Source organism: Pithys albifrons, chromosome 8 (genome assembly GCF_047495875.1).
Source record: "Pithys albifrons albifrons isolate INPA30051 chromosome 8, PitAlb_v1, whole genome shotgun sequence".
Classification (NCBI taxonomy): Eukaryota; Metazoa; Chordata; class Aves; order Passeriformes; family Thamnophilidae; genus Pithys; species Pithys albifrons.
In genome coordinates, this window is record NC_092465.1 from 24,447,395 (window position 1) to 24,473,456 (window position 26,062).

A 26,062-nucleotide genomic window follows, 5' to 3' on the forward strand; every position below is an offset into this window, starting at 1 on the left:
AATTTATAGGACCTTCATTAAAATGTCCTAATCTCAGGGTTTTTTTTCTGTTTTTTGACACTAGGCAATATAGTCAAAGTTGCAAGGACAGAGGCATAGAAAACCAAAGATAAGGACAGGTGATGTGGGCATAAGTCTCATTTCCTCTAGAAACCAGGATAAAAAAGCCAAGACTATAATTGCACACATGAACTGAAACTCTTAGTTTCAGAGATCTTGTAAGGAAAATGAAAATATTCCTAAACAGTTAATATATAGTAATACTCCATTTCTCAGAGAATGAAACCTGTGGTAAAATATGCAGAAAAAATTGTATCAGTTAATTTGCTCGAAGGCAAAAAGAAAAAAAATCCCACTAATTCCCAGGAGCAACACAGTGATTACTCTAGTTGCAAGAAGTATTGTGTTAAGGAACTAAACATGTGTTAAAGGACAGATGAACGATAGCTCCTGTAAGGGAAAGTGTAGTTGAACGAAATTATGGTTTGTTTCAAGTTCATATCCATTGGTAAAGCCTCCAATCTTCAAGCTGTTCACCACCTCTGTGACCAGCTTTCCCTACATATATAGAAAATTTGCTGCTCCAAGTTCACGTTTTCGTCCTCCCAAACATCCCCTCTGCAATCTCCTGCACAGCAGTAACAGGCTCTGAGGAGCCTCCTCTCCACAGAGACTCCCACTGTTCTCCTAATGGGAAGAAAGTGTTTAACTAAATTACCACTGGGATTCATTTTTAATGTAGAAACACTTGCAGTGGTATAATCCAACAGACACAGATGGTAATCTGTCTAATTTGTACAGAGCAATTAATAGCATAAAACAATACACTGTCAAAACAGAGCAATTAAAAAAAATCAAGAGCAGGTTTCCCTTCTGATTGATTATATTATTTTACCAAAAACTGCATTTAGATTTTAGATACATTGCACAGAAAAGAAAAAAATTAATTCAATTCAGAACTCATGGTATGGCAAGGAAACACAAGACAGTTCCAGGCTTATGGAAGAGATGATGGAGCTTGTAAAAGATGATGAAACTTTTGTTATTTGGACCTCAACTTTTGGCATAGGAGAAGGAGGGCATTATACAACTACATTATCACAGATGCACTCTTAACATATTAAATACTTCCAAGTTTTAACTGATATCTCACTTAAGCTGTTGTCTGAGTTCTCACTATGTACACCTGGAGCAGTAAGTTATTTTAACCAAGGCTATTTTTGATATTTCAGAGAGTAAAATATGTATCAAATATTTAAATCTTTTTCTGTTCAACAGTCCACCTTATCTTTAGATCAATGGTGGCTTGCTATGCTTTCATAGAAGCATGGCTTGTTTACCTGAAGATGCTACTCAGATTTATGTTACCTATCTCAAACCTGAAATATGATTTGGTAGGTAAATCAGTGCAAAATTTGGGACCCTAAGGACCCAAAGAACATTTTGACACTGCTGTGAACAGAGGAGGATCCCAAATAGTCACTGATACTTTTTTTGAGTTGGTTTGGTTTGACTGTTTTTAGTGTGCATGACAAGAAACTGTGTCATTCACCTCATGGCACCTGAGCCACGATAAGCTCTGGTGAAGAGGGTAATAAACGGCACCAAGGCAGAAGCAAATTTATCAGCATCAGTCTATGGGACTGACAGCTGGTAACTCACAGTGGGTGCCCTCTCCTGGATAACACATAACAGCATTTCAGACTGTCAGTGAGTTCGTGAAATTCTCCTGTTTAATTCAGTAATACAACACTGACAGAGCAGACACTCAAGCAATTCCACTGCCATTAGTGTTGCTGATATTCCTCAGATTATTATGGGGGGGAGGGGGGCAGGAGGTAAAGAAAAAGCAAAAAGAACTGATGTTGAAGCACTAATGAACTGTGAAAGTCAGGAAATACCCAGGCCACAAGACCACATTTCTGTAGGTGTGTTTCCTTATTTGAGCAATATTGTCGTCTTCAGAAAGGAAGAATTTCTTACAAAAGTGTCTTGTGCTTCAGCTAAACATCCATCTCAGAATTAACCCTCCACCTGTCCATTATTATTGTCATATGAACAACATCCAAATATTAAAAGAGTAAATTTCAAAGATTTTTAAAAGATAGACTTTAGCATTCAGGGGCACCAGATGTTTCACAGATGTGAAAAAGCACTTTGGTAATATCAAAATAAATAAATTCTCTACAAGAAAGCATAGTATATACTTCAGAAAAGACAAGTCATGGATCACCATCATGCAACCAAATTCTCTCATACAAACACAAAAAAAGGAGAAAGTAAAGAATGCATAGAACAAAAAGTTTTCATTGACCTGATTTGTCAGAGGTGTTGGCTGTGACTGGCGTGGTGGAGCAGCTTGTGCCAGCCTTTGCGCCGTCCTTGGAAGAACCAACTTTGGGTTTATTTTTCGTTGCCTCTAGTGCTTTGACCTTCTTGGCATGTTTACTTCCTTTGTAGTGGGCCTCGGCCTGGCTCTACAAAGGAGAACAAATCAGGCTGACTTTTTTCTGTACTTGTATATAATACAATGGATGACAAGGCAGAAAAAGTGACACTTTCAATAGTAGGCACCATTATAATTCACCTAAAAAAAATTTAATATCTTTATACCTAACAGTTGTCTTGGATGTAAGTTCTTATATATTCAAATGACAGCACTTTAATGAATGTTGCATGTTTTCAGCAACTTGGAAAAAGAGGTTTGAGATTACATAAAGCTCTGCTACCCCTAATGTAATTCTTTGCTTCCCTGGTGCTTAAAGATTTAAAGCACTATACAAATGTAAACACATCCAATTGAGAAAGATTTGACTCAATTTTCATGTACTGTTCCTTAGACTTTATTGCTTGTAACTAGAAAGATGTACCGTGCTGTGACATGATTAAATAATCCATTTTTCCTTCTGTTTGATCTAGTACAAATGCCATGAAGTATTTTCATCTTTACACTAACAGAAATTGAAACAATTGAAAATTGAAAAATTATGACTTCACTATTAGATCAAGAAAGAAGGGTTAAATTGAAAAAACATCATACGTGCAAGCTTCAGTAGAATCAAGTACAATGCAGAAAACTAAATACCTATCAGCCTTGACTGCTTTATAAATTGCCTGGAATATTTTTCTAAAAAGACTAAGAAAATTGGAACCTTAAGGACGGGAAGGAGAGGAACTTTTTAAAATTATTATTATTATTTATTTTGGCTGAAGTGCTCTATATATAATGTACTCATGTTAATCTGGCCAAACAGAACAGTAGAAATATATATTGAAATGTAATGTTTACTTCACCGTTGTCTTAAAACTATCTTCAGAAATTTGGTCAGTGTTTTTGAAGATGCACAGCTAAACCTAAACACATCAATGAATGCCCTTTTTTTTACAGTGATTTTGGGTCCCCTTTACTGTCCCTGACTCTGTATAATCAGTTGCCTTGACAAACCAGGCCACTTTATTATGAGCACAACTAAGGAATCACATGCTTAATACAAAACTCTAAAGCATGGAAATTTCAGCTAATGAATTTAATTTTTTTTCTTGACTTCTTAATAAATTAATTTACCAAATAATGGGTAAGAAACAATCTATCCAAAACAGTGTATTTTCATAACATTGTACTATTCAACAATAGTTTTGCATTATCAATATTTCCAAACACAGTTTTAAAAAAACCAAAACACTACTTCAGACATGCCACTAGGTGCCTCTATTGAAAGTTACATATTAACTAAAGAAGTTAATATTGACATTTACTTCAAATTAAAACACTCAGAGAAAGCATGCTTCATGTAATCACATCTTGGCACCTGGCATATAAAAACATCAGTGCAAGTAAACTTTACTATGTTCATGCAAAAACACATTCATTCTCTCTCTTCAAATGATTAGCACCATTTTATTTACTTCACTGTGTTAAATGAAGCGAGCCATGAAACAAGTTGCATGCTTATTATAAAGAGCAACTATAATATCTAAGATTCCATAAAGAGTGCTGCCATAATGAGGAAAATTGTCTTAAGATCAGCAGAAATAGGCATTACAATACAGTCACCTTCGGACAGCATGTAATAACAGCTTTAACATATGGTACAGTGCAAGTGAAGAGTAGAAACAGCTGGACAAGAGAACAGAGAGCATGGTGGAGTCCTTACACAAGTTACAGGCCCCATTAAAACTGATGAAGAACTGTTGCTAAAATAGAGGACTGAAGTTCTTATATACCAAAGCTTCTTATTGTGATTGTACATCCCATGAAAGCAAGCATTCTGTAAGATAGGCTGCTAGATTAGTTTTACATTGTTTTCCTCTGAAATTGAGATATTTCAAAAAACCCAAAACTTTATTATAAAAACAGTGAAGTGTTTGCTCATCAATTGTTATTAAACCGTTTATTCATCAATTGCTATTAAACTATTTATTGATTTTAAAACCTTTGAAATATTAATATGCATACAACACACAACTGAAGGATTTTAAAGAAACAACTAACCAGCTATACCACTAGTACTACGTGGACTACTTAAAGGGACACTTGTCAACTTCTGAGTTGGATGTCTTCAGTTCTGACTGTGGGCAGACGAGCGCAGTCCTGTTTGTGCCCTGTTATGCCAAAGGGCATTATGCAGGCACAGCAGCCTCGCCCTGCCTCTCTCCACCTCTGCTGGGTTTTGGCCATTTCTCTTAAGCTTTGCTGTTGCTACATGATGCACTGAAAGGTGTTTTCCATCACCAAAATTAAATAAACTATTCACTCATTACAGTGTACAAAAAGTGAAGCTAAAAATTGAGGTGTATATATACCCTTTCCACTCCAATACTTCTAAATGTAAATAATATCAAGTGTAAGATTTTTCTCTCAAGCATCCTCAAGTTGATGATGTCCCTTTAAATATTTGAACTCTATGCACTGTGCATATGTGTGCTGCCAATAGGATCATATGCTGCCTGAGGCCAAAGCTATAACATAAGAGACATAAATGCACTCAAGAGAAAGACTTAGTAAGTCAATTCCTTGATAATAAGCCTTTCTGCTGATATTTGCAATAATAATGCCTGCAATATCAGTAATAACCTACTACAGTCTTTGATTCCCTTCATTCAATCCTCATATAGTGTACATGAGACCTGTTGAGAACAAACAAGCCCAGGCAGAATTAAAATTAAGATTTCCATAAACACAAGCAAAGCTTCATGGAAACATGGTGAATGGACTCACTTTTGAATTAGGTTTAGTAGTTATTATAATCTGTCAAATTCATAACTATACATTGTAAGTCCAAAAAGTATTGCTGTGACCATCTAAGTAGGGTTTTGGAAAATGCCAACCTTTTCGAGTACTGTTCAAACTAGTACATATTCCTTTGAGGAAAAAAACCCCAATTGTCAAGTTTTGATTTAAAAGTAGCTTGGGATGCAAAATCTACCTTTGGAAAATGGTTTCACTGTTTCACTTTGTCAGTTAAATACATATTTATTTCTACAATTAATTCATCTAGTTTCAATTCCAGGGGCTGGATTTTGTTAAACCTTTGATTTTTAGACTCTTTTAATTCATCTCTGTTCTGGGAGTGGAAACAAAGATACTCTTTTTAAGCATGAAGCTGAAGGACCATTCCTCCGTTTCCCAGCCACATAAACACTATTTTCTGGTCCTTTCAGATACACCTGAAGTTCAAAGTTTGCTATTTATCCACTGTGGGATTAATCATTTGATTCAGCTGCCTTTTGGTAACCGAAATGCAGTGCCACTGCATTACAGAAACCTTTGGAGCTTTCTAGAGTCACAGGAAGCAAAACAAAAAAGGGCAGCTGAGGGAATCTGAAACTGGAATGCAGGTTCTGATTATTACTGGTAGCAATTAGACTGATTACTAATTTCCTAATCATTACTAACCCTAATTTCATAAGATATTTTTACAAGTACCACATTAAAAGCAAACATATTTGACCCTGAGATTAGCTCTGAGACCCTGAGATCAGGTCTGTTGTTTAGAGCCTGGTGCTAATAATGCCCAGGCTGTGGCTCCAATGTCTCCCTCTGAGAGCCATCCATATAAGAGCTGAACTTTGATGATGCTTGTGGGTCCCTTTCAACTCAGAATATTCTATAATACTTGCTCAAAGTCACACTTAGAACTTACTTAGGATACAAATACAGCTATAGAGCTTGCTCTGATAATCCAGAGGAAGTTCTGTACACATGGGGTTCAAAAATCATGTGCATAAAAGATAATTTACCAGTTTTAATGAACAACTCCGACAAAATATGAAATTAAATTAAGAGTGAATATCTTAGGGATGCAATATATTGAATGGATATGGAATATGCTTTTTGATCATCATTATGTGCAACTTATTCATGCAAATTCTGTATCAGCTAAACAATATTTAAGAAAATAAAAAAGTTAGGAAAAGTCAAAATGAAGATATGTAACCTCAAAAAAAATCTCTCTGTACACAGGTACTATAATGATTTTAATTATGCAATACTTTGTTCCAGTGCATATAGCTGCATTTACTGTAGGGATTAATACATTCTACAGTAAAATAATTCAACTGTGCCACAATTCAGTATTACTTAAATATTTATTTTTTTAAATATTAAATTTATTGCTTTTATAGTCAGAATTAAATGTCACCATTGAACTATCACTATTATAATTTTTAAATTAAATGCATACTTTTTGAAAAAGTGGAATAAGAAAATATTTCTATGGAAGAACTCTCTAACTGAAAGGAAAATCTAATTTCCACTTGGTTCTAAAACTGACTGTGGTCTACTAACTTGACATACATATATTGCAACATTTTCAAATAGAAATTTCTCACTTATTAGACAGCACAGAAAGTCATCGAGTACTGGCTATTAAGATTTAATGAACAGGAAAAGCTTTAAGCTGCCATAGATGTGATATTATGTATCTGAATGCAAAAAACACCTCTGTACTGACAGGTCAAATTCCACCTAAGTGTTTATGCATTTGTCTGGCATTACTTTTTGATCAACTGGATGCATATTTTATTATACTAAAAATATGTCTACATCTTTGTAAGATCATAGCTTAGTGAAAAGTTGTATTTTAAATTAAGTTGAAAATAATAATGTAATTGACAGTAAAATAATTACGTGATTTTCTTCCATAATTTTTCAAATTTCTACACCATAAAATGGTGGCAGAACTCCAGTTCTCTCTTTAAGTAAACTAGATTTTTAGTTCCATTCTCAGTCTCTTAGTATTAACTCAAACTTCCCAACCAATCAGAGCTTATGAATGTTTTTGAGGTTGGGTTTTTTCATTTTAAGGAAGCCTCTACATTATAATGATTAAGGACTTGGTTATAAGAAAGGACAAGTTTTTCTGCTCTTAAAAATGATCCAAAAGTTGTATTTTATTTAAAATCTAAATTTAACTTCTACTTTTAACTACAAATTATTAAGTTTAAAATCTAATCATCGGGATGTTAATTTGTGAGACTACATATACTGTGCATACAATGCCTCTATATTCTAGATTGCAGCTAATAAAACATCAGCAATTCAAAGTATCTTCTACATGTAAACATGCTTTGGAAAACAAATGTGCATATTGTTACCATATTATACTGCCTCAAACAACCTCAGTAGCTCTACTTTGCCTAAGGTTAAATATGTGTGTAGATATGCATATTTAGAAAAATACAGATAACCAGGAAACACACAGATCATGTAGATTCATTGAGTGGTACTGCCTTTAGGAAAGCTTTGAAATACAGGCCACAGTGCAGCAAAAAAGATAACAGAACATCACCCACATCAGGAGCAATAACTGACAGTATATTTGAAACCATCATATTCATTTTGACAGTTCACAAGTCACTGAGTTTTAGAATGTACTTGGTGCGTGAATGTCTAATTAAGTGGATTTATTACTATACAAAGAGATGAAACATTAACCTATGCAAGGCTTGACTAAGTCTAAAGGTTCACTGTGTATTTATGTGAGATCAAGATTTTTGACAGGTTTCTTCACAATCAGCTGAAGTAGCCCTTCAATAGATCTTCATGGAAAAAAACTGGAACAACTCTTCAGCTGAAGGTTTGAATCCGGTACCACATTGTTCAGTCTGGCAATCAATATATAAAATTTAATACATGTAGAGCTGCATGACATTAAGAAGGAGAAGTACAGAAATAAAGAAGAGTTTGAATTATCTATGTGGGAAATCTGGGTTCATGCCTTAAGCTGTGCAATACTAGGTGAGTGCCACAACTGATCTGAACAGGGTGGCTCAGAGCTCCTGTTCCTTCTCACTTATTACTGCACCTTTTTAAAGCAGGAATTCCACCCTGGATTGGAAGTATTCTCAACAATTTTATCTCTACTCTGCTGCCTAGCAAAGTGGTAGGATCACTATCCCAGGAAGAATTAAAAAAGCATCTGGGTGTGGCACTTGGGGATATGGTTTAGTGGTGCACACAGTGGTGCTGGCTAATGGTTGGACTCGATTATCTTAGAGGTCTTTCCCAACGTTAATGATTCTGTGATTCTATCTCAAATACTGAATTTATTTGGTGTCAACACAATGGTGATCTCTAATGAAATATATATTGTTGAAAATACCACAAAAGCTTCTGCCAGTGAGAGTTCAAGTACATAGAAAATTTAAAACTGAAAGACCGAATAGATATGTAATAATCCTAAAACCTTCTGTTATGGAGTAGCTATACAGATGAATTTTTCTGGCATACCATAAAAGAATTTTACATGAATTCAAGCTACAAAAAATAATTTAATGTGACCACCTCTCGGCACCTGTGTTCTTGCCCACTTTTATACATGAAGCTGATTACAATGGCAGTGGTCCTGTTAGAGAAAGCAACTAACTTTGCAGGATAGGAAGAACAGGGAGGTATTTGTGTTCATAACCTATTGCCATTTATATTCACAGCAGACCTTGAACTATAAAGCTCCCTTTCTTAATAGAAAGATGTCCACCAAATGTTTGATCACACAGTTTACCTGTTAGAACCCTCCTGTAAGAGTACGCATATTTGAGTATATAAATTATGAAGAATTTTGATTAGAATCATAACTAATAAAAATTACATGAATCTATAAATTAGGAAGTAGTGTTGAAAAATATAGTTTCATCTCATTTGTTTTAATAATAGATGTAACTGAAGAAATCCGCAAAACTTGAGTGTTCATGCATTTTTTACACTGTTTTTTTCAATTCAGCCCTTATGGATTTCTAAAAACTAATTTCTCAAAATAGTAAGGCAGATTACTATTGAAAAGAACATAGAAAAACCAAAAAGCTGTGAAGATCAGCCATCTTGTAAGAAGTCAACTCATATTTTAAACACCTTACCAAACTTAGTTAAAAGCTCTGTTAAACGGCTGTTATTTGAACAGAACTTTCAGCATGTTATAACCCTGTACTCTATAATTATGCAATATTTCTGTCATGTTGGAGCTAGTAACTTTCATCATTTTGTCAGTTCTGTCTACAAAACAGAAAATTACCTTCATAAGTTCCTGAGATTTATGCTTTTAATTACCTCCTATCCACTTCACTACCCTCCATACCCAAAGAATCAATATAGTCTTATTTATAAGGAAAATGTAAAATGTTTGACAAAACACAATGACAGTTCCATAGATTTTTATTTGATGCTATTGATTATTTTGTTTACTATCTTTTTGACAGCATGAGTGATTAATGGAAATTTGCAAAATCAGCCTCTTGTAATACTTGCCTAAACTTCAAAAATTTGCCTTTAGATTTTTAAAATTATGGTCTATCACATCATTTTTATTAGTTTTAAATGTATTCAACAGTAAAATCATCTTCAGCATCTCTTAATGCAAACTGTTACACCTGCTTTTTCTCACGTGTCTACAAGGTGTTCTCTTGATTTTGGTCTGCACAGGTGATACCAAAAAGCAGCACTGACTTGCAGTCTTTAACCACAGAGCAGCACATGGTGCAGGCATGAGTTCATTTCAACCAAATTATATTCTAATACAAGATGGTACCTACCAGGCTCTACCAGCCTTTCTATAAAACCTTTCTATAAAACCTTAGTAAGACCTTTCTATGAGAAACAAAGTGTGCAAAGGGAAGCAGGTACTTTTTTTTAGACTGCCAAACAAAAATCAGAATGACAACACATGTGGACTGCTGGCATAATAAATTTGCAAGTTCGGACTATAGAGAAATCTGTCTGCTGAGAAGAGGGACTGGATTAGCACTGACATTGCCATCAAAGTGTCTGAGCTCCAAAAACTCTGTGGGCTACGGAATCACAGAGTCATTTGGGTTGGAAAGGGCTTTAGGGTTAGAATTCAACTGTTAATTCAGCACTTCCACGTTCACCACTAAAACATGTCCCTAAGCCCCATATCTACACATCTTTTAAATACCTCCAGGGATGGCAACTCCACTGCTTTCCTGGGCAGGCTGTTCCAGTGTTTGACAACTTTCTTTTGGTGCAGAAATTTTTCCAAATATCCAAACTAAGCATCCCCCGGCACAACTCAGGGATGCTTTCTCTCATCCTGACTTGTTACCTGGGAAAAAGAGACTGACCCCCACCATGTTACAATTTTCTTCCAGGTAGGCATAGAGAGAGATAAGGTTTCCCCTGAGCCTCTTTTTCTCCAGGCTAAACAACCCCAACAATCACCACACTAAACAATAAAATACAATTAATGAGGGAGAAGAGCAGAGAAACTACTCAAACACAAGGTGATGATTCTCAGACGTGGGAAATGAGCAATTCTGCAGAAACCAAACAGGTATCCTTGCAACCATGACTTACTTTTCTCTTATGACTGCAAGCTACAGTGTCAGATGCCATAACTGAATAGACATCTCTGGGACAGTCTGATCAAAGCTCCACATCTGCTGGAGGACTTATTGCCACTCATCAGCTGCGGAAAGTGCTGCGTATTCATCTGGTGGCCAGAAGGAAGGACAAAGAATGAGCCAAGAGAAGGCAGGGGAGGAGTCTATATGGGGCAGAAAACTGCCATTTTGCCCCTTGCCCTCTTGCTTCTGGACCCTCTTACTGGTATCATTAGGATTCAGCAAACTCATTGCCATGGTTTAGGAGTGATATTCTCCAATTTAGGACTCTGGCTAAAAAGTACGCACTGCTTCACCTCCCTGCCCGATTGGAGGCTCAAAAGACAAAGATCACGGGTTGAGACAAGAGCAATTTACTGGAAACATCAATGAGATAACAAAAAATTAACAGTAACAGCAACAATATCAGTAACAAAAGGCGTAAGAAAAATAAACTATTAACACAGACTATTAAGGCAACTATAGTTTGGTGTTAATTCACAGAGATGGCATTTTATGTTTCTGTTGCTCAAGATTTGGATCATATCTTCTACACTACAGTTTGTTCTGGAGTTGACAGAGATCAGAAGCAGTGCCCCAACTAGTTGTGCCAGAATTTATTTGTGGTAAAACACAACCTGACCAAACTGCAGTGAAAGGTTATTAAAAAAAGGACAGATAGAGTAGGATGGTGAATATCTGGCAGTGTGAGTCAAAACCCATCCTTTCTTTTTTTGTAAAAGGATAGATATAGCAAGCTAAAACTAGACCGAATTCAGAATCTGTACACAGAGGTTTTCCTTCATGTTGCACTTTAAAAAATTGTTTTAAAAGTACAGAAGACTGTGAGGAAACAGTTAGGAAACACTGTTCAAATTATAATATGGTAGAAAAAATGGCATCATCATAGCAACTTTATTTTTTTAAAATACAGAAGACATCCCTTAAAAATGAGTTATGTTTACTCCCACATGCAAGGCAACCTATTTTAAAATATCCTTCCATCTCTGATATCAGACTTTCTCATCCTGCAGATAGCTGCAGATCCCTGCCTCTGAATCTGATGCCAGAACACACCCACCAAAGCTAAACCTGCAGACACACAGGCAGAAGAAACCTGAAACCTTTGCAACTTACTGTATTAATTTAGTAGTGAGTTTGACAACTATAAATTGACTAGACTGATTTTTTTTGTGTGTTTGTTGATCCAGACCAGTGAGTGTCCACAGTACAAAGAAAAGATTGCAGGCAAAGAAACCAATTTTATTCTCACAGACGAATACCCACTGGTCTGTATATTACTCACACAATAGATAAAACGCTACCAGAATCAGGTCAGAATCTTCAAACACTACGAAAGTGAAATTCATTTGGGAGAACAAAAGTAGAAAAAAACCAAAACCAAATTTCCATGTTGTTTGTTAATGTTCTAGTAAACTAAATTGTTGAAGAAAGTAAAGAGCTGCATTTCAGCACAGTCATGGTGCTTCCTCCTTTCTTAAAAATATTCATTACAAAAGGATGATGATATTTTCTAGCAACTATAACTGAGTATATCGGTCACATTCAGAAAGAAAGAGCATGACACTGTATTGAATATTTCTGGCCCAGAAGAAAAGACATGCCTATAATTAGCCATGTTTTTGTGACGCTGATATTGAAAGCAGAATATGATATGCACTTTTTGTTCTACTTTGTAAAGCTAGATAGGACAAATTGCTTGGTTGACAGATACATGAAATGCTGTAACACTTCAGCTGGCTTTCTTTTTGTTTGTTTGTTTATTTTGAGTCATTCAGTTGTGATGATGCAGTTTGCCTGAAGTGCTGTTTGTCCACCTGAATGTCAGCACAAAGTGAGCGACTCCTCCAGAGACAGGACCCATTGTCAGAGGGACCCTGACCTCAGGAGGAGAGGAAGAGCAGGGATGGGCTGAGCTGCCTCCCTGGGGATGAAGTAAGGTCCAGCTCAGGAGCAAGATTCATCTGATCCATGAAGTCCAAGGAAATTTTAAAAAGCTCTATTGCTTCCTTGATTTAATCAGTAAAAGAAGGGATGTGGACCAAGAGCAGAAACATCTTTATTTTTGCCCTTAAATCTTAACCTCAAAGAAGAAAGGCAACTGAATTTAAAAAAATGACTTTTGAGATCAGTTAACTAAGCAGATATTGCAACTTCAAAGAAAGTTTAATAAGCTTGTCAAAAGATGACAAATTTAGAAATCAATTTGAAGCTAAGATAGCACTGCTTCAAAATCCTTACCAGCCTAGACAAGAAAGTCAAATGGGAGAAAATACTTTACAAGACACTTCTCAAAGTGGAATTTTAGAGGCACAGAAACCCAGGGTAATAGTTATGGGTGCTTTCCTGTAAATCTCTGGGTGCACAGAGTTGTTGAAGGTTTTGAGGAGGTGTCTGCAAACTAACTCTGAGACTGAAATTATGCCAGAAAAATGTCTGAGATTAACACATCACTTAATGATTTATTTTTACACTCAAGATAAAAAAAATCTGAGAATTCGAGGTTTATTATCTTAATGACATTAGTATATAGTCTCCAAGAACAAATATGTATTCTTTGAGTGTTGAAGGTCATATTTTCTTATATTTATTTTTCTTGAATTTAATTTTCAAGCTATTCAGGAAAAACATTAATTGGATATATTTTTTAAGATATCACTCAATTTACTCTTTTGTAATACTTTTTAAAAAAAATTTTTAAATATGAACACTTTCCTTGAACTTTATCATGCTCAAGAACACAGCTAGAAGTGTTCATATTTATTTATTGGAAGACTGACTTTATTAAGAAATCAAAAGACCGTTCAGTAAGGATGTACGAACAACAAGAAAAAGCTATTTCTTCTGGAAGAAGAGCAAATATGACATGGAAAACCCATGGGGAAGCTTTTCTGTTTGCTACACCTCCTTTTTTTTAAAAAATACCAAACCTCAAATAAACATTTCGTTTTGCAATGCCTCTTGAAGGGTACTGCAACATTAAATGGATGTGGCATTGGATGTCAAGCCAGACCTATTCAAGAAAATCAGGAGTCCATTCTTTATGGACTTCCATGTCTGAGTGGACAAAATACCAACCCACCAGGTGGAGTAGAATGTAGGCACAACTGGAATGATTTATTTGGGAAAAAGTTCAGATTAATTACACCTAATGTACAAAAAAAAAAGGAACAAAAATAAGGCAGTACTTACATCAGAGTTAAAGCGAAGCTGGCAGACGTTACAGGAAATGACTTGTTTCTTCTTTGGGGGAATGGACACTCCAAATGTATGGTTTATGACTGCTTTTTGCACAGGATCCATCTGGAGAACAAACAATAATCGATTTACAACTTTTCAGGGCAATAAACAGCACAGAAGCAAAAAATAGCACTTTCTGCTGGAAATTGTTTCTTTTCTTTTTTGAGATAAACAGGAGAAATAAGATTCCAGCCCTCAAAATAATTAGATTTAACGCAGGTTAGAGAGTTGGTAGCATACCAGAGCTTATGAAGAAAAGGCAACTTCATTATTGCTGCCATCCCCAGGCTACTAAATGTTCTTTCCCCAACCCTGCACATCCTCTGTGCTGCAGGGCCCCTCTACCACATCTGAATTGCAAAACCCCACAGGAAGCCCTCCCTATGGCCTGCTGATCCAACAGACACATCATGGAAAACACTTTTGCACCCTGACAAATCACCATCACTCATTTCTACATGTTTTTTTCTTCAATGGTAAATATTAGTGCTCATTTGGAAAATATTCTCTCCTGAAGATCTTTCTGTGAGAGGAGGTCCTTTGCAGGCTCCTTTAGAAATACCACTTGCTGGGAAAGAGGTGGCAATTCCCAAACATTTCCATGCAGAACTGCTCAGTGACAGAGCACATGGCAAGGCTGAAGTTCAGAGGAACACGCAGGGAGTGTTTGTACCAGGAAGGTCACAAAGCTCCAGAAACCATTTCAACATTGTGAAAAGTGTGAGATAAGGGGAAAACTGAATATATTAATGCTAAATTGGACTGAACCTTTCCAGGAACTCAGAACTAATTACATCTTTGCTAAATACCAGGACTCCTGTTGGTCACCAGTTTAGAATATCCTCAAGACCACAGAGTGCTCTGTTGTTAACACTTCAGGACCTGAGGAATGACATAGGATGTTCAGAAAACAGTCCATAACTGCTACGGTGTTGAGGCCTGAGTCCTATCTTCCTGATGTGCCATGAATACACATTAAAATTACTTTCCCGATGCAAAAATGTCCAAACATATGTTTCCAATTCCAAAAAAAACAGACTATATGGTCTAGTCTAACAACTGATCCTGCTCTGAGCAGGAGGTTGGACCAGATGACCTCTGAGATCCCTTTCAACCCAAGTTATCCTATGAGCATCTGTGCCTGTGTGTTCTTCCATTCTTTTCTAACAAGACAAATGGATTCTGGAGAGGACAAAAACTGGCAGTTCATAACAAAAGATAAATGCTCATTCACCATTTTTTTTAAACTAGTCCAAAAGAAAATAGTTTGATTTGTTATAAAGTTTCATTTTTCTGAAGCCTGCTTTGCAGTCACAGTGATGTTTTTTTCTTTACATTACCATTTGAAGAACCAAACCTGGCTATTTAATCTCAGGTGATATACATCACAAACTTGACACTGAGCTCATACGAAAGGAAGAGAAAAAGTTGAAGCAACTGATTCATTAGAGAATTAGACAGTAAATTAGCTCTTCCAGGATAAAGATTGTAATTTTCCCTTAGTATTTTAAGGGAAATTTTAAGCTTCCAGAGAAGCTTCCAGAGAAGCCTGCAATAATGAGGATGTTCTTTACATATATGCACACACAGAAAAAAAACAAATTCAGAAAAAACTTATTGCATTGTATCTACCTAAGAAGACATTCTCTGAATCTATTACCAAGCACTTAATTTTTTTTGGATGATGTCTACACAGGTTGCTTGCTGCATTCATTTTGAATCAAATGTATGTCTTTGTAAATGGCATTAGCAGAAAATTTTCTGGAGAGGTGATTTAAATTTTATTGCCTTTTGCCATTAAATACTGTATTTCATTGCCATATGAATGGGCATATAAAGGGGTACCATATTAATAATATAAAGGGGCACCATATTAAGACAATTACAAAAGTAAAAGTACTTCATCTAGACTAAACTGTATTATTAAATGATGCAGTGTTTTTACAGTGAATGTAAGAAATGTGAGAAACTTTAAGAAAAACCTAAAATATAAAAAACCCTAAAATAAATATCTGTGTTTCCTGTTTCCTCTGTTTCTAGAATATAGTGACAGTGCAAAGCTTAAAATATAACAAAAAAATTCTGTTGCTGACTTGTGCCATTTATTTCAGTGCCCTGCATAATATAGCATAATTATACATGCAGATTAAAAGTTCCATGAGCATTCATTTTATCACAGATATGACAGTCAATAAATATTTATAATAAATGTTAAAAGATTGCTGAATTATTAGGGAATAGTTGGTTGGAGTTTTTCTTAAATGGAAGACATGTTTTACTTTTCAACCTGCTAATAACTACTTTTCAACTCTCAGGAGTTACTAATTCTAAGATCAGTTAATCTAGAAGAAAAGAGTATGCTGAAAAGTACCTCAACCATTTGAAGTGTCTGAGATCAGTGAAAAGAAACAGCAAAAATACCCACTGGTGTCTGCAGTTCCATTTAAAAAATAAAAAGGAAAGAAGCAGCAACAATCAGTGATTCCTCTGTGCATTCCAGGTAACAATCCACAGTGCCAGGCAAGGAAGTTCAAAACCATACAATGCAGACTATGCACGAAGTCCCAGGTTCAAATAGATGTAGCAGCACAAGGACAAAATCTACACAAATAATACAGCTCATGTTGCCTCCAGAAAGTACCACTTGGGATCCCCAGGGGGACGGTTAATGATCCTTCCCAAACTGGAGCCCTGTGTGCAGTCTGGTCATGATTAGAATTCAAGAAGGGCAACATTAACAATTAATAGGTTTTAAACATATCAGAAACTAGGGTGGATTACAGTATGCTGGAAAAAATAAAATAGTATCTCTCTGTTAGAAGATTAATGCTGCAGGGTAAACTGATCTCGATCACTACACAAAATTATACTCTTCATTGCAGGGAGGGAGGGAAGAGAGTAGGAAAGAGGGAGAGAGTTATTTGTTGAAGTATATATTAGGAAATGATGCAGCATACTTTGCCCAGTGGGGAGCACCAGTATTTAAGAACCAGTTCTATAAAACAAAATAATAACAAAAGCAAGCCACAAATGCAAATAAAAATCTGCACTGAGCTGTTTATGCTACAGGGGGAATTAATACAGCAATTCACAGTGCTCTGGTAGCCATAACTCAGTTTAACAACCTTTTAGTCTTGTTCTCCTATTTCAGTTGATTCAATAAAAGGTGAAATTTAAAAATGTCTTTCCAATGAAGTAGAATATACTATCTATCTGCAATGAGTCTCCTTAAAACTACCCAAGCTACTGAAGTGAGCAAGGATTGAGAGAATTCAGACAGGTTTCAGCAACAGTCTACTACAAGTTCTTCTGTAGCCTGGAGAAGAGACAGCTGAGACAGGATCCTATGGTGCATACAAATATCTAAAGTGTGGGAGTCAAGAAGATGGGGCCAGACTTTTCAGTGGTGCCCAGGTCAAGAGGCAATGGGCACAAATGAAAACACAGGACCTTTCATCTGAATACAATTGAAATCTTCTATAGTTCTGGGGTGACAGGGCACTGGATTAAGCAGCCCAGAGAGGCTATGAAGTGACTGTGAAGTCTCCTTCACTGGAGATACTCAAAACTTGCCTGAACGTGATCCTGTGTACAACCTGCTTTAGGGGAGGCAGGGGAGAGTTGGACCAGATGATCCCCAGAGGTCCCCTTCCAACCACAGACAGCCTGTGATTCTGTGACTATCCCATTTCAGAACATGCAAACATGAGAAATACTCTACGACTACTACGACTTACAACAATTACTTTCAAAGCACTTAAAAAATGCAAATGTGGCAACAGAAAGGACAGAACAGAATCAGCACAAACAGACTTCCTGCTGATTTTTTTCATATTTCCCCCCCTAAAATTTTCCAGAGCTGGGTAGTTTCTGTGTATTTGGTAAATTTCAGTGACTTTCTCTTGCATAGTTACCTGAAACTGAGGTAAAACAACTTGCACTCTTGGCATGGAGTTCCGATGCCGGCAGTCTGCTGTACCAAGAAACAATTCTTTTTGTTTAAACATAGCTTCATGCAACTTAGTTTCATAAGACTTGTACCACATCCCAAGTTATCTCTGCATTTCTCAGTCACTCTGTATGGAAATCATTCCATTCCTTTCCACATCCTTGTTGCCCATCTTAATTCTACCAAAATGTAGCAACTTCAACCAAATATATTGAAGACATAGACAGGAACCATACAGTGCTCAGGGCAGATCAGGATTGAACTCTGAGCTGATATTTTTAGGTAATCACTGTTACAAACCTGAGATCTCACTCCCAAGTCTCGATGGCCAGTTCTTAGCACATTACTCTCTACATGAAATTTTGTGAAATTTTCCTTGTGTGTGCATCACTTTACAATTATCTAGACATAACTTCACCAGCCATTATTGTCTGGAGCATCAGTCTCATCAAGGTCTTGCACGATTTTTGTGGTCTTTCTTAGTTCTCACTACCTTTCTGCCATTATCAAACTGCCTCAGCTCACTTACCTCTTAAGTATCTCCTTGGCATGCAAGGATCCTCTTACACTAATTTAGTTTTAATTTTTGCCAAGGAATTTTGCAAAACCCCTTTTGGTAATTCAAACTATGTAGATTAAAACATCCTCATTCACATGTTTGTTCACCCCTACAAACAGGTTTGTAAGAAAGGATTTATCTTTAAAAAGAAATTACGTTGACACTTTCAGGCGGTTTACAGTATGAGGTGTTGTCTTATACTACTCAGTATCTATTAATTTCCTTGGCAAAAAAAAAAAGCTTACATTCTCCATGGAATGGATTTTAAAAACTTTCATCACATTTGCCACCTCAGATCCTCAGGTACAAAGGCATTTTTAGATGAGCTGTTACAACTTATCATCAGCGATCCAAGAATTCAATCCTTGAATTCTCTTATAATTCTTGCTACCAGGAGCTTTCCCTGCCCTGCTCTACGTCATGGCACCACAGATTCTTCTGATGCCTTCTGGGAAATGAACCAGACTACAAAGAGACATGAAATAAGGAGCAGAAGGAGAGGGAGAAAATAAAAGTGCATCAGGAGAACTCGTTTGGTGAAACTGAAGTTCTGGCTATTTTAAAAGACCTCTATACACAGCAGACAGTACAAGCACCAATTTGTGAGCCTCAGAAATAAATTGCACTTATCCTGTGAAGAGGTAAGCTCTGTCTTTTCCCTACAGCAGCACAACCTTAAATCTAAGTAAGGTTTAAAATTGTGACTGGCAATGTATGCCCTCAGTTCAATTACATCATAATGTAACTCTTTGGTCAAATACAGACTTATCTGTTGAACAAGCTTTTGTAAACAGAATATTGATAAGTAGGTATAAGAGATTTAACTGAGTATCACTTAACCAGCAGGCAATAAGAAGCTTCTGAAAAACACCAAGAGTGACCCCCACAGCATACTGTGTTGGTTTATTCTGATAAAGCAAAGTTTTAAACCATATGTGGAACAAGCTGATAATATAATCCAGTATTGCCCTCTGGAAAAAACCAACAGTGGTATGTATAAATTGTGAATACAACATCTAAATTAAGTTCTGTGATTTTTTTAAACCATTGAACTCCACCTGTATTTCAGTGCCAGTTGTTATGAAAGCCAAGAACTCTGCCACTGTGGAGTACAACCATATGCCGAAGCTTACCATAAATTCTGCCATATATATATATATATATATATATATGCACAGCCTCCTACCATAACTATACATACTATGGTAATTAAAAGAGTGACGGAAGTGAATAAACATACTCAACTAAGCACATACTCAAAATGCCTAGCATAAAATCAGAAACATAAACATTGTGATGCAATACTTGGCATGCTTGGCCAATACAAACTAGCAAGAATCTGTTCTCTCCACATTCATGCTGCTTTTGTCCCAACAGAGAACATATTTCTCATATCAGGAATTCTAAGCGCAATTCAACATTCAAGTTAATGCCATGCAGTGTAGAAATACCACTGGTCTATTACAGGATGAGGATGGTCACCTCACAAACAGGGACAGAGTCAAAGCGGAGGTATTTAATGCTCTCTTTTCCTCTGTCTTTAACACAGAAGGCAAACTAAGGGCGTCTCAGTGCCCTAAGATGAAGGACCATGACTGCGAGAATGATCAACTAGAGTCAACCCTCAGCATGCATAGGATCTGCTGCTCTGGCTCAATCCCAACATATTTATGGGGCCTGATGGGATTCATCCCAGAATCCTCTAAGAGCTGCCAATGTCATAGCACAACCACCCTCGATTATTTTCGAGTGGTCTTGGGAATCTGGAGGGGTCCCAGCTGGCAGGAAGATGGCAAATGTTCTGATCTTCAAGAATGAGCACCTTGGAAACTGCAGGCCTACCAGTCTCACTTCAGTGCCTGGTAAAGTTATGAAGCAAATTATTCTGGGAGGTACTGAAAAACACCTGAAAGACAATGCAATCATCAGTCACAGCCAGTGCAGCTTCACGAGGGGAAAGTCCTGCTTATCAAACCTGATTTCCTTCTCTGCCAATGCAACACACCTGGTCCATCAAGGGAAGTCAGCTGATAGAATAGTTCTGGATTTCAGTAAAGCTGTTGATACTGTCTCTCACAGGATCTTTCCAGACAAAGTGTCCAGCACAGCTAGATAAACACAGCATGAAGTGCGTGAGCAATTGGCTCATGGGTTGAGCACAGAGGGTAATAGTGAATGGAGTGCCATCAGACTGGAGACCTGTCACTATTGAGGTTCCACAGGGCTCTATCTTGGGCCCTGTGCTCTTCAACACCTTCATAAATGACTTGGATGCAGGGCTGGAAGGGATACCAAGCAAGTTTGTAGATGATACAGAACTGGGAGGAGCTGTTGGCTCCCTTGAAGGCAGAGAGACCTCGACAGATTGGAGGACTGGACAATCACCAGCCACGTGAAGTTCAAAAAGGAAAGTGCCAAATTCTGCACCTGAGATGGGGCAATCCTGGATGTACAGACAGACTGGGGCATGAGATTCTGGAAAGCAGCGCTAAGGAAAGGGACCTGGGGGTCCTGGCTGATGACAAGTTGAATATGAATCAGCAGTGCCCTGGCAGCCAGGAGGGCCAACCATGTCCTGGGGGGCATCAGGCACAGCATCGCCAGCTGGGCGAGAGAGGGGATTGTCCTGCTCTGCTCTGCACTGGGGCAGCCTCACCCTGAATATTGTGTGCAGTTTTGGGCATCACAATATAGGAAAGATATTAAGCCATTAGAGAGTGTCCAAAGGAGGGCAATGAAGATGGTGAAGGGCATTGAGGGGAAGCCATGTGAGGAGTGGCTGAGGGCACTTGGTCTGTTCAGCCCGGAAAAGAGGAGACTTAGGGGAGACCTCATTGCAGTTACAACTTCTTCATGAGGCAAAGCAGAGAAGGGGCAGGTACTGATCTGTGGTGATCAGTGACAGGACCTGAGGGAATGGCCTGAAGTTGTCACAGGAGGTTTAGATTAGAGTTTATAAAGGTTCTTCCCCTAGAGGGTGATTGGGCACTGGAACAGGCTTCCCAGAGAAAAAGTCACATCACCAAGCCTGACAGAGTTCAAGGATCATTTGAACAATACTCTTAGGCACACAGTGTGATTCTTGGGGATTGTCCTGTGCAAGGCTAAGGTTTGGATTTGATGATCCTTGTGGGTCCCTTCCATCTTGGCATATTCTGTAATCTCCTTGCTTATTTTGCATCACCAGGAACACTTGAGTCAGCTCTACTGATGGAACTCCATCTGAAAGGAGGTTGTAGCAAGGTGAGCGCTGGTATCTTTCCAGGTAACAAGTGACAGGACAAGAGGAAACGGCCTTGAGTTGTAGCCAGGGGAGGCGTATATAGGATGTAAGGAGAAATTTATTACTGAAAGGGTTATCAAGCATTAGAATAGGCTACCCAGGGAAGTGGTGGAGTCGCCGTCCATGGAGGTATGTAAAGACATGCACATGTGGCACTGAGGGACATGGTTTAGTGCTGGACCTGGCAGTGCTGCATTAACAATTGAACTCAATGATCTAAACAATGTATTTCCAACCTAAATGATTCTATGAAACAAACATCTTTCTTCTCTTGTGGGAATGCTGTCAATATTCTCTGTGTATCAGTTCTCCTTGAGTAACATGGAGTGTGCCCACAGAGATGTATTTCTGTACAGGGAGCCTGCAGTTCTCTAAACAGTACCCCTCCACACCTCTATCTCTATGCTCTTCACAACATTTTGGAGTTTGGAAAAAACAGGCAGATGTAAATGGCCAACAGTAAAACCAGGGGTGGCCTTTTGTCATATTCCCAGCAACTGATCTGAAGATTTGTGCAAATGTTTCATTAGAATAAAATGAATAATTAATTTACAACATTATAGGGTTTTTACCATAATCCTGTGGTCTGAGGGTTGTTTTAATCATACTTTGTGTTGTTTAACAGGCTTACCTAAGGTAGTTACAGAAAGCACATTTGCATAGGGACCTCACTGAAGTGAAGCCCAACCATGCTCAGGTAGGTTGCAATGAGTCCATGAATTTTTCTTTCCTTTTAAAAGCTCTGAGTACAATATACCTTTCCCCAGCTGCAGAAGTACATAAGCAACCACTAAGAAAGAATTCAGACCACAAGGACTAGTATCTCCCTGCCCTTATGCATGGTTCCCAAAATACAATAACAATATTGTACTCTGAGGGCAAATCTCTGAATGCAACTTCTCACTGTGTTGGTCTCTCGCCCTCTGATCAATTTGGCATCAAGCTCCACCTTCCCCGAGGAAAACAGTGGCTGTGATAGCTGTGACCTCCACACACTACTACTAGTCAGTGAAATCAGCCTGGAGGCATTTTAAAACAGCCCAAAAATCTGACTGTAATTCACTTGCTAACATGTCAGACATTACAGCTATCCATGTTGAAATGAGTACTTAACAATAAAAAAGGAAAAACACACCTTTGGAGTTTGCACTTCTACTTCAGTTTTAGCACAACTAAAAGGGCACCCAGAGTTGGGTCTTTCATGTCTTAAAAGAAGTGAAACACTAATAAATTCAGCTTCCTCATTTCCCTTTTAGAGGCTAAGGCTCAGCTAATCTTTTCTTAAATTCCACATTATTTCTGTTAATAGAGTTGCATGGCTAGTGCCCTGGACTTGGGAGACCAATTTTCTATCTCCAGCCACTAGCAGCTAGATTTCCCTCCCTACATTTTTATGTCCAGTCCTATGGCATAATGCAGAGGCACTTGGAGTGCTACCCTCTTGTAAGTTCCCCTTTAAAAGTAAAGTTTGCACGGGAAAATGACAGAGGGGCAGATTCTCTTTGTGTGCCTGTAGTCACAATCACACAGAATACTGAAAGCCATGTCTGCAGCCGTTTACAGGTTTGGGCCACAGGGAACCATTACATCTTATTTCCTGAAAAATTTATGACATAATTTCATTCACTGAAATGCTTCAGCCCTTCCTATTACAAACCCCAATAATTTGTGGTCAACCAGAGCCTAAACTTTAGGAAAAACCCCCACCTCAACAGCTTGATTTAAAAGCTCCGAAATAAGCTAATTTACATCCCTGTGGAAGCAATGCTTACCGAGTCTATTACAAGCCACTCAATCTGGTTATGCTGCTCTATTCAAGGTCACCCTAACATCAAATACCTCCTCAACAGTGCAGGCACTCACAGACTGCAATCATATCAGCTCTTAACCTTTTCTTTGATAAACCAAGCTCCTTAAGCTCTCACTATAAAAACCTTAATTCATTTTGTAGCTTTTCTCTGACTCCTTTTCAGATTTTCAATGTGTCATTGAAACACAAGGACTAAAAGTTAGAACAACATGCTCAAATATACTTTCTCTTTACCTGCTTAATTCGATCCTTTCTGTTTTAACGAGAAACGCATTCATCATCTTGCCTCAGTATCGACTTGGAAGCACAGCCCTAAATCTTTACTGATGTGCTTATTCATCCATTCGGTGTGCCAGTACAAGTCATTTCACCATCACACACCCTTCTCTATCTTACAATGTTTTCTGATCCAACGCAGGAGAGGGCTGAAACAGCACCACACCCAGAATCTTATGTTGAAGCAGGGACTGCTTTCAGTAGGGTTTGCACTTAGGAACTCTTATTTGCAAAACATTGTTGGACCAAGCTCAGGACGCCAGCGATGAATCCCAGCCTTCTCAGTAGAATTTTATTTCTCCAAAACCAATCCCAAATCAATATAAGCAAAATGAACAACTGAAACAGAATCAGGAACTTTCTACTATTTTATGTCCTCCTCTGTCTTCACACTATTCCAGCTTAAATCAAGTAACTCTGATATAAAAAAATAAAAATAAAAATCTGGTAAATAACTCTAAACTCTTCCACCTCTCTCTTCTCTCCATATATTGTGCTATAGTTAAGCACAGAAATCAAAAATATAATTGAGAAATCACCTTTTAATTATTGTTTACTATTTTTTTTTCAGTGCTGGGAATATTTTCTCTGCCCTTCCTTCCCTTCAACCTTGTATATATGTCCCACATGTTAAAAACAGTTTCTGGGTCAGAAAACCATAACTCTGCTGTTTGCTGTTTTAGACATTTTAGTGTAAAAGATTATGAAAATTTAGTAATTGATTCCTATAGAAATACTTGACCCAAAGAAAGACAGAATTGATGAGACAACACAGGAAAAAAAATAAATTCTGAATCTGATCTCTGCTGCTTCTCAGGCTTATTCTCAAGTGAGGATATAAATACATTAAAGGATTGAGTTTGTTATGATAACACCAAGAATACATATAATCTTTATGGTGAAAATTGTCAAATTTTCTGCTCCAGACAAGACTGGAGACTTTAGAGGGTGAAATAAAGAAAACTGCTGAGATTGTTTGGGGATGAAAGAGAATTCGCTACCAAACAAATGGAGAATAAGTAAAAAAGCAAGTGTCTGAGGCTTATTGCTCTGTCTTATACTAAACTGAACCAGCTTTAGTATTTGACAGCTGCTTTTTTAATCCACTCTGATTACTCCTCTATCATATTGCAATACTCTGCATCTGCAAAATGAACTTTTAAGGACCGTGACACACCAAACTTGAGAAAAATAATGAAGTATAAACCCAACGACTAAGCTTATACCCAACGAATATGACAATTCACTTTCTCTTGCATCTATGCAGGCTCACAAGTTTAACTGTACATGACTCATTTCACCTGAGCCTTTTATTATTCATTTGTAAAATGGAGATAAAAATATTGCAACCTCACAAAAAAGCTGGCAGGTCTAAATAATATAACTCTCCAAAATCATCTCATAGAAGGTGCTATATAACTGCTATTTATTATTAAAGCTGCTGTTTTTAAGAGCACTCAGCTGTGTTCGGCTAAACAAAAAACCACTATCATCTTGCCTCCAGATCCAGCAAAAAAATAAAACATACTAGAATTTGAGACTTGCTGAAATGCAAACCAATAATGTACTCTGAGAGCAAAACTATTCTTGTTACAGTTCCTACTACCAACTGACAGTGAAATGATATAAATAGGTACAATAATATGAAAATTACCTTTCAGCAGAATCCTGCCAAAAGATTCAAGCCTAGGAGTTTGTAGTCACATGGGATAAACAAGACTCCTGATTTTTGCTTTCATCTTTGAGATGGTCCTTAGATATGACCCTTTTCTTAAGAATCGGCTCTAAGTTTTGAGTTTTCTTGCTCCAGAACACCAAAACACCAAGATGAATGGTATCTCATTAGGTAGACTTGCATTTTCTTTACAGTTCTGAACTGTGCAAAGAGAGGTTAGGGATAAATTCAGGGCTTTTGATTAATTCTGTGACCAGGAGAGAATAAAGACACAAGAAACCTAGTCTTCTGAAATGAATTAATATCATCACCTTTCACATACTGAAAAGAAATATCTAAAAAGAGGATAAATTTCAAGTGTATATATAGATTTGAATATAAATGTATAGATGGTTGAATGTGAGAAGCAAATCAGA

General features: G+C 37.3%; 1 protein-coding gene across 8 annotated transcripts in view; it reads right to left on the bottom strand.

The window, feature by feature from the left end:
• The window catches only part of ZNF385B (zinc finger protein 385B), a 132,443-nt gene that overhangs the window by 24,761 nt on the left and 81,620 nt on the right, over positions 1-26,062 (bottom strand). For all 8 annotated transcript variants that reach the window (XM_071561983.1, XM_071561979.1, XM_071561977.1 and 5 more), the window contains 2 exons: positions 14,047-14,157; positions 2,315-2,477 (listed from right to left, as the gene is read on the bottom strand). In XM_071561983.1, the coding sequence (XP_071418084.1) occupies positions 2,315-2,477; positions 14,047-14,157 (274 nt within the window). The remainder of the gene's footprint in view (positions 1-2,314; positions 2,478-14,046; positions 14,158-26,062) is intronic.